Raw genomic sequence first — 17,516 nt, 5'->3', positions numbered from 1 at the left:
AAGTTGTGAGGGGCAAGGATCCGATAGAGAAGTGGTTTCACAAACATGCCCAAGCACCTTGTCAATGTCCTTGAGCTGTACCAACTGAAATTTATCTAACAAAACTGGACAAGACTGCACTCTGGATACCTCATTCACCTACTATAACAATGGAGTCTAAGTCCCAGCTAAACTAGTTCTTCACTCTATGCTCACTTATAAAATTGGAAAGTTAAGCTTAACTCTAAAAGCAACTATGTTCAGCCTGGTATGTTAGCAACTATTAGTAATTCACCCTTCAGTTATTTTAATTTATTGTTTTAAACCCACCCTTCCTCAGAGGTATTTAGGACTGTGTATGTGGTTCTACCACTTTGATACTCAAAACACTCCTGAGTGATAGGTTAAGGTGAGAAGTGATTATTAGCCATCTTAAAGGAAGTGAGGCTTGAGCTTGGGTAACATTATTTCTAGCTTTTCTGAGTTTTTAACCAAGATCAGATTATAACTCATCTGTGACTTACTCATTGACAGTCAGTATATTTATGTCTGCTTTATATGGCAACTATGGTAATTTAAATGATTTGGGCATGATCCAGCCAAAGTTAAGCACTATTGGGTCCCATTGGTCTCAGTGACAGAGTTAACAACATTCTTCCATTGAAATTAATGCGATTTAAAAGTGCTTAGCTTAGCCTGGCTCTTGCTCTTTGTGGTGATACTGCACAGATTCTCTTCAATAGACCAGCAAGCCAGGGAGACTAGACACTGCTAATGCCTTCATCTAGTGGAACAATTTTCATCGAGCAAGATGTTGCAACCTCTAAGTTGTCAAGCAGTTTTTATTGAACATGCATGTGTGGATGCATGCAGTATTCTGTTTACATGTGTGCCTACTCTTTCATATATATCTCTTACCACTTCTCTATTCATGTCCCATAAACCAGCAGAGTAGTTCTGTTTTGGAAAATACTTTGAGCCAATTGCATGCTCTAGAAGCTCTCCTCGTCTGCCTGACGTTGTCCTTGCAGTCAGGCTTGAGCACACCGAAGATAGAACCAAATAAATAGGGATCAGACATAAAGGCTACATTAATGAGCCCCAAGCTTGTGCACCCTCCTGTTTCCTCATCTTTGAATGAGGCAGCAAAGAGGGAGATTGGAGGCATTTGATTCCATTTTTGGCTAACTGTGGCTTGTTATGTCCAAACCAAGACAAACTGTTGTTAGTTTTAAGCTTGGATAGTAAAGTTTAGTTAAAACTAACAATTCCCAGTTCAGATGGCTAACTGTAGTTAGTTGAAAATAGAAGCAAATGCTTCTGATCTCCTAGGGGCTGTGCTGGAGAAGAGGAGGGAGAGCAAGCTGTGGATGTAAAGCGAAACTATGGTTTAGCATTAAGTCGGAATCATGCCACAGTTATTCAGCTTGAAAGTTCTGTCGCTTAATAAATAGGAGGATGAGGATTAGAAACATAGAACTTGTTGGATCATGTAAGAATATCAGTGATTTTAGGTAATCCAACAAGTTCTATGTTCCTAATCCTCATTGTCCTATTTATTAAGTATTGGTACCTGTCAGTATTTTATTTTATTACTACATTTATATCCCACCTTTCTTCCATCATGGAACTCAAGGTGGCTACATGTGGTTCCCAGGTGGTTTCCCCTCCAAGCACTGACCAGACCCAAACCTGCTTAGCTTCAGCAAGGTGGCTGTCTCAAGTGCCTTCAGACTATTCCCTGGGACCTAAGGTATCTAAGTACCTTACATAACACTTTTCATTAATTAAAATACTATTTTTGAGCTCTGTTAAAGTACACAGAATTCACAGAATTACTTCATCTTTTATGTACCCATATCCTACAGAATGTTGAATGGTGTGATTAAGGGTTAAATACAGTTACGTGAATTAAAAGTACATTAGAATAAAAATACTAAGTATACCTGTTCTCATGACCACCAGCAGTAGCAACAGTGTTATAAGGAAAGAGTATGTGGATTAAGTATGGTATAGAAAAGCAGCAAATACTATCCTTCATTGGAACATGCTGTTCACTGAAATAAATCTTTTCTTCCCCCGCTCAGTTTGCTCCAGTTGGCTGACTTTGGAATAGTATGTTCAGTGTAAATGTATTTCTCTGCTTCTCAGTTACTGTTTTGTTTTGAGTTAAACATAGCCCTGTGCAGACTCATGTAGCGCCTACATATTGTGGAGAATCAAGATCATGCTCTGCCTCTGGGCCTGCCTCTCTATTTCCTATTTAGTGTCACATTTAAGGGCGCAATCCCACAGCCGCTAGACAGTGGCCGGGCAGCCGTAGGATTCTTTGGTTTTCAGGAACTGACCGCAGAGCCCATGCTCCGAGGTCAGTTCCCAGAAAACCGCACCCTCCCCAGCTGCCTCGTAGGTAGTGGAGGTAGGAGCCTTGTCCTGGGCTCTGTGCGGCTAGACGGCCAAAATTGGCCATCTAGCTGCAAATGCAGGGTGGCTGGAGCATGGAGGCAAAGGTCCCCTCTGCACTCCGCCCACCCTACGTTGGATAGGTGGTCGCCTCCGAGTTCAGAGGCGGTTGCCTATCTCCGTGCTCCCTAAGTCTCACATGCAGAGCTCCAGTCTGTGCAAACAGGATTTGCATGTAGCAGTAAACCATAGTATATCATTACGAGGATGAGCCTGTGCGAGACTTGGGCTTGTGCTCTACTCCTCTAGTGTGGCAACAAGGAGCAATTCAGAAGTTTTTCCTTCTGTACTTTACTCACTACAGTTTAGTTTTTTAACTCAACCTGGACAAACTGCAGTAGTTTATGAAGGTGGCTTGTTTTAGTAAACAGTAGTTAAAATTAACCATGGTTTAAGAATTGAACTACAGCTAAACTGTAGTTAATCAAAAACTGAAGCAGAAGCTTCCAATCTCCTCTGTGTGCCTGGGCTTAGGGGAGGGAGGGTGTGGCTAATCATCATGTGAATACATCTAATATCTCCCATTTTGAACAGTTTCATCTGTGCAGATGGAGCCTGTGTACAAAACCAAAAGGGAGGCACCCAAAACAGAAAGAATGAAAAGAGAAACTAATTCTCAAAAGTGCAAACTATTAAAATTGAATGCAGCCCGATGTGTTTTGGAATTGTAGGCTTCTTCAGGGACAATCTTCTACATCTAAATTCTGAAAACAGGCTAAAATAGCTTACAGAAATAGTGGCTGTCTTCCTTACACCTGATGGCCTCTTTTCACCATCTTTGAGTGTATTAGGTTGCCCCTGAAGGAGCCTACTATTCCAAGCTGCACTAGGCTTGCTGTGCATAGGCATCTATTCAAACTGTGTATGTTCTGTGGATTTGGGGCAGGCCTAGGGATAGGACCAAGCATGGAAATATGATTCTGATCTTCTATTAGCATAGTACTAATAGGTTATAAAGAACCGATGGGAGGTATGTTTTACTTGTGGCTAACTGCATTTTTCTTTTTGGAATCTTTGTTTTTATGTAAAAGCAAATCCTTTCTTCAAAAGTGTGCTTTCCTCTTTATTTAGCCCACACCTCCAGTAGTTTGTTCAGTGCAGCAAGCCACCCCAACCAACAGCTCTGCTAATGAGGAACCTTCCAAACAGGTATTGGATTCCCCCTGTAATATTTTTGTAGCATTTTGTCTTGTGCTCTCTGGACATGGTCCAGATATTCTTCATGTGATCTGTTTTTTTGTAGAAATCCATGTGGTCAGAACATAAATCACCAGATGGAAGAACATACTACTATAATACTGAGACAAAGCAGTCTACGTGGGAGAAGCCAGATGATCTCAAAACACCTGCAGAGGTAAAATAAAGTTTAGAAAAGTTAACTGGCAATAACCTTGTGTCAGTGAATAAAATTGAGTTTTGTTTACTGTAGTGTGTTCCAGTTTTCCTTTTCAGGTACAGCCATTCATTCCACATTAATGCCACTCCAGAGAGTTCCCCAATCTTCATGAGTAGCTTTTTGTGGGGCTGCAGTGGGATGGGTTTCATTCCAGGCATGAAATTTGACATGCAGCCCTTTGTATCCTGGCCTTTGTTTCTAATGACATAAATTTGCATGTCACTTCATTGATTTTATAGGCATTTTGATTATATTACATGCCATACTTTGGAACATTTTCAAAATACATTTGTGAATACTTTTTCTTCTTTAGCAAATGTTATCAAAATGTCCATGGAAGGAATATAAATCTGATTCTGGAAAGCCTTACTACTACAACTCCCAAACAAAAGAATCACGCTGGGCAAAACCCAAAGAACTTGAAGACCTTGAAGGTAATTTTTATAGAAACCTTTTTTCTATCTTGATGTAAATGTGCCTAGTAAGGTTGTAATCTATAGTAGTGATAACTTGAGTTAATGAAGACAGGATTGGAGCTCCCCGTCATTGCCCCCTCCCCCCCAAATCAGAAGGTGTAGTAAAACACTCCATAATCTGGAACTATAATTATTTTATCTGAGGGAGTAAAAGGGGGAACATATTGAGCTAGATCCAGATTTGTCATTCCACTGGCAGAGCAAGACATTCCTATCTTATCCTCCTCTCTGCCCCCCTCCAAATCTATTCCAGTGGGTTGGGGAACCCTCTGGAGCAGATTTGGAGGGTGCATGCGGGGCTGTAGGGAAGAGGAGCGGACAGAAAAGTCCTGTTCCACCAGCAGTATCTGTTCCATGGGAGGAATGATGAAGTTGGATCCAGTCCGTTGGGTAAACTATCATGGTCACATCCAGTGTATTTTAGGACCTGTCTTTAAACTTACATACATTACCTTTACTATTTGGTTTTCTTCAAACTGAAATTGATAACAGCTTTATTTATTTTGTACAGCAATGATTAAAGCAGAAGAAAACAGGTATGCTTGAAAATATTTCTTTTTCTGAGAAAAATATGAACTGCTGTGGGATATGTATTACGAAGAGCAGTATACAGATATCTCAGATAAATAACTCATAGTATAATAATAATAATACCCAAATGGAGCATGATTTAATCATCCTTTGTTGTTCTTTCTCCAGAATGTTTGTTTAAACCTTAGTGTATATACAGTGTTGAAGATTATGTAATATCAGTTGTCCTGGGATGTCCCTTTTAGCTAATTTGGCAGTTCTTTAAGAAAACCATCCCATAGTGCAGGACACAGAATAATGGGCTCAAGTTACAGGAAGCCAGATTCCGGCTGAACATCAGGAAAAACTTCGTGACTGTAAGAGCAATACGACAATGGAACCAATTCCCTAGGGAGGTGGTGGGCTCTTCCACACTGGAGGCGTTCAAGACGAGGCTAGATAGCCATCTGTCAGGGATGCTCTGACTTGGATTCCTGCATTGAGTAGGGGGTTGGCCCCTGCCAACCCTACTGTTCTATGATTCTATGAAACAGGATGTGTCAGGCTGCAAGGAAAGAACATGATAGAAATTTATAAACTTCTGTGAATGGGGATGTTATCTGATTGATCATATGAATTTTAATTTGCAAATCAAGTAATTGATTGAATATTCAAACTTGATTTGCTTTTACATAATGTGCACATGTTGCAGCAGAGGCATATTCCTGTGGATTATGAAGAAGGGGGATGCCTCTTCGAAGAGAGTGCCTGCCACTCAGCTTTTATAAGTTACTTTATTAAAAACATTTTAAAAACATCTCTGATCCAGTTAGGTACAAGTTTTAAGCTAAAGGCTTTTAATTAACTCTTCTAACCAATTTATTGACTAAATATTGCAGCCCTAATTATGAATGGTATATAGTGAGTGGATATAGAAATATTTTTGCCCTTTCTCATAATGTGTAGGTCTCGGGTTTACCCAATAAAATGGGTTCACAGGTGGTCAAGGACAGGCAAAGGAATTTTTTTTCTCCACACAATGCATAATTAGTTCATGTAACTTACTACCACAAGGTATTATGATGGTCATTGGCTTAGATGGCTTTTAAAAGGATTAGAGAAACTCATGGAGGACAGGTCTGTTGATGACTAGTAGCCGTGATAGCTGTGTGGAACCTCCATATTCAAATCAGCACATCTCTGAATATCAGATGCTAAAGCAAACAGTTGGTATGTGGGGCGTTGTTCCCTTTTATGCCTAGTGTTCATGCTTCCTAGAGGCATCTGGCTAGCCATTGTTAGAAATAGGATGCTGAACTAGATGGATCTGTGGTATGATCCAGCAAGCCTTTTATATTCTTATGCCTTAAATGAGGGGTGGGAAACCTGTGGCACTCAGCCTAATTTCATGAGGGTGGAGGGGAGTTGGGACAGGAGAAAAGAGGGGAAGTCAAAACAGAAGGGATGGGGGAAAGCTCTCCAAGTGATCATTTCAGACCAGTGGCAAGTGTGGCGTGTCCCTTCCCTGGCAGCCTGCCAGGCAGTGAGGAAGACAGAAGGAGAGAGAGAAAGCATAGCCCCTCCCATGTTTGAATGTGGCCTGGCCAGTGCTACTCCTGATAGATTACCCCAAGGGAATGCATTCCCAGCAGGAAACAGGTTCCTCACTCTATCTTAAACATATATTTAAATTCAGAAGAGCTGATTCCTTCGAAGTGAAACATTTACATTAACCGCATAAAGAAGGGTGATTTAGGAATATATGAATCATTTTCTGCTTCAAAGAAAATGCAGAATGCACGTTTAATTAACATTCGCCATTTTTAAATAAGCAAAATCCTGTATGGCAAACTGAGCTAACTGGTAGTCTGCAACACTGCATTCCGCAAATCTAGGAATTTTTTCCCATGTTAGCATTGGTCCCAGTAACCTGAAAGCAGTATATGTCACACTCCAGTAAGGAGGGTTGGATAAAATCCTGTTAAAAATTCCATTGAACAGTCTCCCCCAGCACACCCCCAAATTTGGAGGATGGATTTCTAAAATTAGCAGATGATCTCAGCTGACATTTGTCTGGGAAAATAAGGTGGGACAAGACTACCCTCTTCTGGGAGGTTTCCCTGCTGTCCTGGACTTTGTTAGGTCTTTAGATAATTTTCTGGCAGTTGGTGTGGTCAAAGGCTGTGGCCAGCAGATTAAAAAATTTTTTAAATTTTGAAAAAGATGACAGGGACAGGCTTGATCCATGCCATGCAGGCTGCAGGTTTTTCAAAGTCCTGAGATAAATTGGATTTTTCCCTGGAAAAATCAAGCATGTGTACACGCTGATAAATATGTTCCTGCAATTGGCAGGATTATTAATACAAAACTGATATTCGCTGTTTATATAGTGGTAAACCAGAAGAATCCGTTCCAACATCATCTGCCACAGTTGTTGCACCAGGAGTCACAAATGCTGCCACCACTGTTCCTGAAACTCCCATGGCTGCACCATCAGCCCCCGCCACCCCTGCTGTTGCATCAACTCCTGAAGCTGAGCCTCCTTCTGTTGCTACAGTTGTAGAAAATGAAAATAGAGTTACTTCTTCGACTGATGAGCAGGTACAGCCACCTGCTCCTGTTGTACAGGAACAGATGGCAGAAGTTGTCACGAACTCTGTAGAAGATGCTCCTAAACAGGAATCCTCCGAGTAAGTAATACCTTGGCTAGTTTTTATGCTGTAATTTGCTATTTGCTTTTAGAGAATCCTTCATAGTTTGGAAAAAATAAAATTGGATCTGGCAAAGAAAAGTGAAGCAAAAAGGTAGAAGGCATCCAAAAGTAATTCTTTATTATTGTCTCACCTTTTTGCTACTGTATAGGAAGCAACAGCCACAGTGGAGGTTTGGTTAAAAGAGGAGTGGGGAATGGCTTATCCCCCTGCCTCCTTCTTATCCTCCATAGCAAAGATAAGAGGGAATGAGTGGATACAGAGTGGTTCTCTGTCACCCTTCCCACTGGAGAGCTTCCCTAACAAAACTGGAACTGTTTATTCTATAGATCTCCTGTTTTCTCTACCCCTTGGTGTTAGGTCGAATGCTTCCTATTATATTGCAATCTCTAACATTAATTAGGGGGGTAGAATGTATACTGGGGCCCATTAGCTGTTTCTGTAACGTGGCTCATCATTCTGCTCTCATAGAAATCTCAGGAACACTTTTAATTTATAGAGATCATTTATGTAATGACAACATAATTTGGCACAGAAGATGTGCATCAGTAATAACCAGAAAAAGTGTGTGTGTGTATCATGTATATGATAAATGAATTAAAAATGAAATGGATTGTATGCTGCAGGTTGCAGTTAAAGATGGGTGTTGGCACTGGGAGGGCTGAATAACAGTGTCCTACCATACTCAAGAGGGTTAATGTTTTAATTGAACAGTAGACACCTCCCCATGCCACATCAAAAATAGCATTTTCATCTAGGGTTTTAAAGTCCTTTGTCTCAGCCGTGGAAGCTTCTGTTTGAGAAGCACAAGTCCAAGGCACCCTTGGTTGACAGAACTACTTGAGCACTTCACTGAATCTTGGCCCACGTTTTTGTGTTAATATGTGGGATCAAAATGTCTGGCTTCATTTGGCTTGATTAGTATTCCCGAATTGACAGTACAGATCAACTGGGCCTCCTCTAATTGCATGCAGCCTCATTGTGTACATTCCATCCTCATTGAATGGATGAGAAAACAGACATGAATTGTAGTACACTTAGTCCAGAGACTGGGCTTTGAAAAGAACAGGTAGCAAGTCAACGGTAGTTTATGGACAACTTTGTCATATTTGCTTCGTATAACTTATCAGGATAAATTGCCTTGAGCATTTAGTTGATTACTCTATCTAATGTGTTAGTTTTCTTGCAATCACCTTTTTAAAGTCACTAATCTGATATAATGGTGACTAATATCAGGTGTGAAATTACTTCTTTTCAATGGATATATAAATATAACCAATATATTCTTAGTTTTGAAGGAATCATAGTTTTATTTATGAAAAGTATGTTTTAAAACATAACCTTCATACATATAGGATGTGATCCACAAACTGCTGGTTCAAGTCCCCAAGCTCTGAGACAGAATATGGCCTGGCAGTAATGCACCACGCCAAGACTAATGGAACTGGTGGTAGCAGCTCCCAGTCAAAAGCTGAGGGTGAAATCCATTAGTGTCTATCCACCAACAGAATGGACACTGTAGGCAGACGGATCCCTCCCTGCATGTCCCCAAATCTTTCTGGAGGGCTGGGGGTTACTCTGGAGTGGATTTGGGGGGCATGAGGTACAGGGGGTAGGAGCAAAAGTAGAAGTCCTGTTACGGAAGAGGAAGTTTCCTTACATAGTGAGACGGTCTTGAAAGTGCAAGAGAAGGGGCAGAAGGGGCTTGCAGTTCCTGGGCTGGGCCTATTCTGACCACTCCCAGTGGCCTCTGAGTGTTGTTCAGCTGCTTGCGCTGTCACTTCTGAGTAAGGCATCAGCACTATTCTTTATAATACCCACCCTTAGTATCTCTTGTTTAATTAGTACCTCTTTTTGCAACTGAAACTCTCCCCACGTCCTGAGTTCGATCCCAGCGGAAGCTGGGTCCCAGGTAGCCAGCTCAGGTTGACTCACCCTTCCATCCTTCCAAGGTCGGTAAAATGAGTACCCAGCTTGCTGGGGGAAAGGTAGTCACAACTGGGGAAGGCAATGGCAAACCACCCCACTATAGTCTGCCATGGAAACGCCAGTGTAAGCAGGCGTCCCTCTAGGGGTCAGTAATGACCCGGTGCTTGCACAGGAGGAACCTTTCCTTTGCTAAAGTGAGTGACATGTTTTCTTTTTCAATTCTTAGTGTTGCCCCCAAAAAAGAAGAGGAAGATGCTCAGCCAGTTAAAAAAACCTATACCTGGAATACGAAAGAAGAAGCTAAGCAAGCATTTAAAGAACTATTGAAAGAAAAGGTTTTTAAATTGAGTCAACTACTCTTTAAAATTTCAAGAATTTCAAATGTTGCATGATTTGGGAGAATTGCTGTTTTTTTTTGTAAGGACCTTTAAGGAATAACATTCATGCTGAAATAATATGGAAAATGCTCTAGACAAAATGAACTTGATATAAGCTGTCATGGCCAGTATTGTCTAAAAATACTTATTCAGGTCATTGAGGGGAGAAATCCTAGGAGGAAGACAAATGCTTTGATATTGCCTTATTAAGTGGTCTTAAACTGCTGTTTCAGAAACATCAGTGCAGGATCCAAGGGAAGAAGAACCTCAATGTTTTTCTAAGATTGCCACCCTTAAAAAAAAAAAGGATAGGAAACAGGACAAATCAAGCATTATTGGATTTAACCTGCTTCTGTTTCTAGAATTGGTATGAGGTAGAGGCTAGAATAAAGCTTTATGGTAGAGAGTGTCCTGTATATAACATTTGTCACTTGATAGTATAGAAATTTGTATAGGAAGAAATAGGAATGATTGTCATTCGAGCAAATATTCTCTTTATTTTTTAATAAACATATATTGCAATATATATTGCAAAATATGTATACACTGCTGCAAGCAAATATTCTTTAGCTACCAGTAAATTTGATGATGTTCCACTATACAATTTAGAGAAATAAATTGTTTTAGCCAGCATTCCTAAGGCTGCCATTACAGAAGTTATTATTTATTTAGGGTATTTTTATCCTGCTTCTCAACCAAAAAGGCTCCCAGAGTGGCTTACAAATAATCAGTAAGGGACTTCGGTAGGAGATGGCAGCGTTCTGGCAGCCTGATTAATGAGCTCCTCCAGTTTTTAGTTCCTTCTTCCCTTTTTATTTAGAGGGCTCTTAAAACTACATTGAAAGACTGTTTTAAGTTTTTATGTCCTGGACCATGTTTGTAAACCAGCTGGGAGGAGTTTGGGAAAGCTCCAAGAAATAACAAGGACCCAAAGCAGATCATAAACTCAGTAAGAGAAGACAGTCCCTGCCGTAGGCTTACAACACACAAGGAAAAAGGAATATAGAGGGTGAAAAAAGCAGGGCTGGTGGAATAGCCCTGCTTCCCCTCTCATTTCCCTCTACATAGCCTTCTGGAATGGCTGCTGGTGGTGACAGTTGAGGGAGGAGGAGTCTTTGTGATTTATTTTTCAAGTTACATGATTTGCTTCATATCTTCACAGCGTGTACCATCCAATGCCTCTTGGGAGCAAGCTATGAAAATGATAATTAACGATCCAAGATACAGGTATAACCTATTATTTCTTTTTAATCTACATAATTTTAATGATTCTGTGCATAAGCTAATGCTATGACAGCTGAAGTCAGTTCATAATTTGAAGATACCTTTTTCCTGAACAGTTTTTTTCCCAAGAGTGGGTTTTGAGGGAAAATGTGCTAAACACTTGAAATTGTTGCCCTGCGTGCAGGTTTAAAATGAATCACTGTAAAATGACTAATTGTAGTTGATGTTGCATGCATAATTGTACTCTTGGCTTTCCCCCTCAATTTGCAGTGCTTTGGCAAAGCTAAGTGAGAAGAAGCAAGCGTTTAATGCTTACAAAGTCCAGACAGAGAAAGAAGAAAAAGAAGAAGCAAGATTAAAATATAAAGAAGCAAAAGAGTCTTTTCAGCGTTTCCTTGAAAACCATGAGAAGATGACATCCACAACCAGATACAAGTAATATGAATCTAATGTACAATATTGGTCAGACTGTTAGGTTTGAGATTCAAAACTCTTGATCTTGGGTAGAGGGAAGTGGGAATTTCAGTGGACACTTACATTCTATTTTCAGTTTAGTGGGGTTTCAGAGTATTAACGTAAGGGGAATGGGAATTTGCAGGAGTCACTATTCTGTGTACTCATTCATTTAAATGTGAACTTGTGTTCTTTACCATCTGATGATGGAGTGGAAGTTTGGGTAAAAGTTCAGGTCACGTTATTTTTTTATAATATGTTTATATACTGCTTACCATATTTAAAAATATCTCTAAGCAGTTTAGAAGATTTAAATAAGTTAAAATACATTCTGATATACATCAGACTACATAGTAATTACTAGAATTGATGTAAAATATGCTAAAAACATTAAAACCAATACAACACCATAATTAACAAATTGGGCGGCACACTCAGGGATGGCTTGGGTAATTATGAAGAATAGGAAGTATGAGTCATTTTCTCTTCCTGTTTCCCCTGCATTAAGTAATGCCTGAACCCAAGTGCTTGAATCTAGCACCTCTGTTTATGTTTTCCATATAATTTGAATGGTCTACTGGCTCTTTGTGCAATTTGGTATTGTAATTTAGGACTTCCCTAATGCCTTATGTCTTTGTATAAGAACTGCAATATATATACTCAAGAAGCAGTCTGGGAGAGTATGCCACTGGGATTGCTTCCCTTTTGGCAAGTATGTATTTTCAGTGTTAGGATGCAGGGATATCTTGGAAAGAGGGAAGAACGTTGGCTATATTTTGAAGTGAATGAAAATATTTTTTTTAAAAAAATAAAAGAAATGGCAGGAGCTGGAATTCAGCATACAGAACTTTCTTGATCCTTTTAAAACCCGTATTGACAGGGCATTAGTTCCTTTTATATTTTTATCATGGGAACCAAGGATAGTTTTGCAACACTAAACGAAATGTGTAGAAATAGAGGGTCAGAATGTATTATATATATTTTTATTAGCTTGATTATCACAGATTTGACAAGGACTGGGATATTGATAACCAGCAGGGGAGAGTTGGGGGAAAGTGAAGTTAAGTATAATATATCCTTTTTTATTACATTCTTTTTCTTCATATTTCTATAAACAGAAAAGCTGAACAAATGTTTGGAGAGATGGAGGTCTGGAATGCAATATCGGAGCGCGATCGTCTTGAAATCTATGAAGATGTCCTATTCTTTCTATCAAAAAAGGAAAAAGTAATTATTTTTTCCTTCCAGTGTTGGGAATTCCCACTCCATTCCACTCATTTCTGCCCCTACCATAAATAAACTTAACTTAGGGTGCAGTCCTATGCATGTTTTTTCTGTCTAAACATGCATAGGATTGCGCCCTTAATCTACATTTTTCATACAATGTATATATTTGGGTTTTGGAATGTGGATTTTTTCATTGTAACAGGAAAAAATTGTGAAATTCCTATTTTTTTTCACTTTCTTAGATTATTTTTAACTATGGGTTTCCTAGCAATATTTCTACGAATAACAATCTCTCTTATATTCAAGTCGGCATTACTTAAATTGATATACGGCATTTAGTTTAAAAAAGGAATACAAAAAAAACCCTTGATGTGGTAGGCCTACAGTGTAATACTTTCTGGAAAGTAGTCTTCCAGTCCGGACGGAATCATGTTAGTCCCACCTTGGAATGATTCTCATTTGAGCTGTTTTAAACATAAGCAACGAGGACTTGTATAATGTCTTGTGAGAGATTACCCTTCTACAGTGGTTCATGCAGTCAGAAACATACGAATCAGTAGAGTTGTTTCAAAATGTTGACCTGTTGTATTAATAATCATTTGGTAGCGTTTGATAATAAGGATTTTAGAAAAATAAATACCGCTACATTTCATGTGACTTTTTCAGGAACAAGCCAAGCAGTTGAGGAAGAGGAACTGGGAGGCATTAAAGAATATCCTGGACAATATGGCTAATGTTACGTACTGTACTACCTGGTCAGAGGCTCAACAATATCTGATGGATAATCCTACATTTGCAGAGGATGAAGAACTTCAGAGTAAGGATAAAACATCTGAGTTACCTTTTTGTAGTAATTTGGGCATAGTAGTGATTACTATGGCAACAGCAACTAAAGGTGCAATCCTATGCATGTTTAGACAGAAAAAGTCCTACAGCTCCCAGCATTTGGCTGGGGAATGCTGAGAGTTGTAGGACTTCTTTCTGTCTAAACAAGGATAGGATTGCATCCTAAATCATTAAAGTTGTTGAGTTTTGTTAAGTCTTCTGGTTGCGGAATGATTCTCATTTGTGCTGTCTTAAACGCAAGCATTGAGTTTTATAATGAAAGAATTGCGTCTTTGAACCGTACTGTGAATGAAATATTTAGCATAGTGTGGTCTGTTCAAACTGAAAAATATCATACTGACCTGATTAATGCACAACTGAGAGAGAGTGGGTGTGCTGAGCGGGCTCATCAGTCACTTCTGCTTTTAATCAACAACCTATGACTGGTTGGGTTGAAGGTTATTAAGTATAATGTGTGAACCCTAAGTGCTGGGTTATTTAGGAGCTAAACAACCCAGTGGTTAACCAGTGGTTTGTTGTTGGGTTAACTGCTGTGTTGTTTAGTCCCTAAACAGCCCAGCACCCCAAGTTCTCATGTCACACTCAACAGCCTAAAAAAAAAAAAAAGGTAAAGGTGTCCCCAGCCAGTCGTGTCCAATTCTAGGGTGTGGTGCTCATCTCCATTTCTAAGCCGAAGAGCCAGCGCTGTCCGAAGACGCTTCCGTTGTCATGTGGCCGGCATGACTGAACACCAAGGTGCACGGAACGCTGTTACTTTTCCCGCCGAAGCGGTACCTATTTATCTACTTGCAGTTTCTTGCTTTCGAACTGCTAGGTTGGCAGGAGCTGAGACTGAAGACGGGAGCTCACTCTGTCACGTGGCACTCGGGTCTTGAACTGCTGTCCTGCTGACCTTCCGGTCTGCAGTTCAGCATCTTAACCACTAAGCCACCGCGGCCCCACAACTCAACAGCCTACGACCCGGCCAATTGTATGTTGTTGATTAAGAGCGGAAATGAGTGTGTGGGAGACAGTGCGCCTCTTCACTCCTGTTCGTACGTGTACGAACTGCGTCCTTGTTTACATTTTGTTGCAGTTTACCAGCATGGCCAAGAATGCCTCTTTAACAGTAACATCAGTACATCTATTCATATGATGACAACTAGGTAGACATTTTCAGTGACTGTCACACAGTTTTAAAACTTGCCTCAGAGACTTTGTAAAGCACTTTAACGCATTATGGCTCAGAATTGCTTTAAGACCTCCTGGTTTGTATTGGGAGTGTTACTGATGGGGTAAGGTTGATATTAGACACTTCTAATTCTGACACTTCTTCAATAATGTATTGTGCTTTGGAATAGGGTGGATTTAAAATGGAAATAGTTTGTTAAATTTATATCCTGCCTTTCCACTAGCGTATTCAAGTCAGATAACAAAACTAAAACTGCATAAAGCAAATACTCCAAATTATGGATGGGCAACTTGTGGCCCTCTAGATGTTTTGGCCTACAACTCCCATCATTCTTCACCACTGGACTGTGCTGATTAGGCTGCTGGGACTTGTAGACCAAAACATCTGGAGGGCCACTCATTCCCACCCCTGCTCTAAATCATTACAAAATTTAGGGCCGGCCCTTCTCTACCACTGGAAAGTGGTGTGATGTATTAGTGTCAGGGGTAACCCGAAGTCTGTCCCTTTCTCGCTTACTGGCAGTTAATGTTGCCTTGGTGGGGGAAGGCTGAAATTATTTTGCTGTTGCTCAGCAGATCATATAATCACCAACTGTGGTCTAGTGATGTTACATCAGGCAATGAAAGCCGCCTCACAATAAATGGGCATAGTAATTGCTGAGAGAAATAATTCTAAAAAGAAGATAACTTTAAAAAAATAAAGGGTAAAAGTGACCATTAAGTTCTGTGGTTGTTTTTTGTGCTGTACCGTTAACATGGCAATACTGAATGGATTAGGTGACTTGGGCTACAATCTCATGCACCCTTACCCAGAAATAAGTTCCAGAGTGGGTTTGGTTCAGAGTTCTGCTCATGGAATGTTCCTGCTAGGGGAACAGGGGAGGCAGTTTTCGACAATGTCTGCTTCCCTCTGCAGCTCCCTGGAAATCTCCTTCCAGGGGCTTGGGGAAGCCTCAGGAACAGTGTGGGAGCTGGCCAGGGGGGCTGCAGGGGGATGGGGGAATGAGCAAATATCACCTCCCCACCATCCTCCATGAGGAGGATCTCAGTCTTGTCCTTTCACGGGAAGAAGTCTTTGTATCAACCTATGCTTACTGCTGAATAAACATGCACAGGATTGTGTAGTTAATGTATTAAAATCTCAGGCAAATTTTGATGCTTTTTATTAACTAAGTATTTGTCAACATGATCATTTGAAATGTACACTCAGACCTTTTAGAGTTATCCCCCTGAAAAAAGAGCCTCCAGCTTGAAACACATCAGGATTACTGAATAAATGCTGTTTTTTGTTTTTACTATTTGGGGTTTCCTCTCTTGTCTGTCATGTTCTTCTTGTAGAGGAGAAGGTACTGCCACCTCTCTGGGGAATAACTTTAGAGTCCAAATCCTAGTCCTCACACATGTGGATTAAGAGATCCAATCTTTATACTTAGTGCTGAAAACTATTTTTATTTAATGTCGACATTGGTAATCATAGTTTAGTTAACATTTTGTTTTTTGAATCAGTTTCATTTAAGGTGGCTGCTTTGGGCATAGACTACGTCTTAGTTCAGGTGGAGTGGAATCCATTTCCCACAATGCAGTGGTAAACCTCTGAAAGCTTCCATTTCTGATATTAAGCTAACCACAATTCCCCAAGGTAGGAGGACATCACGGAACTGGTTAGTGACAACAAGCTAGAATCTAACTGTGGTTTCAGATCCTTGCTTGTTGTCAACCCAAAGTTTAACAAAGCAGGGTTTTTTGAGAATGGATGTTACAGGGAAGTGTAGATAGTTTAAAATTAGAAAAGCCTCTCACAGGCACAAAAAGAAGAGGAAAGGAGCATGCATGTATCTGAGGATTGCTGTAGCTCACTCATGTAGTGGGAAACCATGGCTTCTGTTTCTTCTAAACTTGACTATAAATTTTACATGAGCTACAAAACAAAAGCTTTGCCAAAAGTATTTAACAGGCCTGATATTAGACTTAATTTTCTGAAAAATGTATTTGCTGCTTTTTCTAGATATGGATAAGGAGGATGCATTGATTTGTTTTGAAGAACACATAAGGGCTTTGGAGAAGGAGGAAGAGGAAGAGAAACAGAAGGGCTTACTCAGGGAAAGACGACGGCAACGTAAAAACAGAGAATCCTTCCAGGTGAGTGACAAAATGTTAACTTTGGTATGAACTGAATAGCTTTTACTATTGTATGTATTGGCTATGTTATCAAGTATCTTGGCATTCTTGAGTGTGCTTATAATTAATGCAGCAAAATGTTGGTTTATGTGTTGGTGATTTCAACACTAAAAGGTATTGCAAATCCACATTTGCTTTTATTTTGATGTGTATGTATGTTTGAGGTTTTTCTTTTTTTCTTTTTTTTAAATGGTGTGTTCTTTCATGGCTAATATTCAGGGAGCTGCATACGAGAAGTAGTTATCCCCTCACAAGAGTGGGCAGGGTCAAAGATGAGTCGGATGGGCCTGTGCCACACTACCCTCCCATGTAGACACACACACACACACACACACAGTTTGTGTGTGTCTCTCACGCGTGTGCCCCCCCCCCCCAAATTAGGCTTGAAAAAAGGCTTCCCATTAGAACAACACGGGTTTTCAGGGAGGCTGTTGCAGCATGCGGAGAGGGTTAATCCTTCCCTCCCCAGCTGTGATCCCCCCCATATTGCCTCACCCATGCTCTACTAAGAGAGCAATCCTGTGGCCTCTAGTCAGTGGCTAGACAGCCATAGGATACTTTGGTTTCCTGAGAACCG

The 17,516-nt window shown here is 40.2% G+C and overlaps 1 protein-coding gene across 5 annotated transcripts in view; it reads left to right on the top strand.

Annotated features, from left to right (window-relative positions):
* The window catches only part of PRPF40A (pre-mRNA processing factor 40A), a 41,719-nt gene that overhangs the window by 13,964 nt on the left and 10,239 nt on the right, over positions 1-17,516 (top strand). For 2 of the 5 annotated variants that reach the window (XM_084810885.1, XM_084810878.1), the window contains exons 6-17: positions 1,616-1,732; positions 3,514-3,591; positions 3,686-3,796; positions 4,152-4,272; positions 4,826-4,850; positions 7,215-7,514; positions 9,691-9,799; positions 11,004-11,068; positions 11,336-11,500; positions 12,637-12,745; positions 13,412-13,562; positions 16,767-16,900. In XM_084810885.1, the coding sequence (XP_084667011.1) occupies positions 1,616-1,732; positions 3,514-3,591; positions 3,686-3,796; positions 4,152-4,272; positions 4,826-4,850; positions 7,215-7,514; positions 9,691-9,799; positions 11,004-11,068; positions 11,336-11,500; positions 12,637-12,745; positions 13,412-13,562; positions 16,767-16,900 (1,485 nt within the window). The remainder of the gene's footprint in view (positions 1-1,615; positions 1,733-3,513; positions 3,592-3,685; positions 3,797-4,151; positions 4,273-4,825; positions 4,851-7,214; positions 7,515-9,690; positions 9,800-11,003; positions 11,069-11,335; positions 11,501-12,636; positions 12,746-13,411; positions 13,563-16,766; positions 16,901-17,516) is intronic. The other 3 variants (XM_084810912.1, XM_084810903.1, XM_084810896.1) reach the window with 2 other exon arrangements.

The sequence above is a fragment of the Heloderma suspectum genome, chromosome 1, assembly GCF_057233095.1.
Source record: "Heloderma suspectum isolate Gila_16-S chromosome 1, 16-S_ref, whole genome shotgun sequence".
Taxonomy (NCBI): Eukaryota; Metazoa; Chordata; class Lepidosauria; order Squamata; family Helodermatidae; genus Heloderma; species Heloderma suspectum.
The sequence above is the reverse complement of the archived record's forward strand: the minus strand, read 5'-3'. Positions and strand labels throughout refer to the sequence as shown.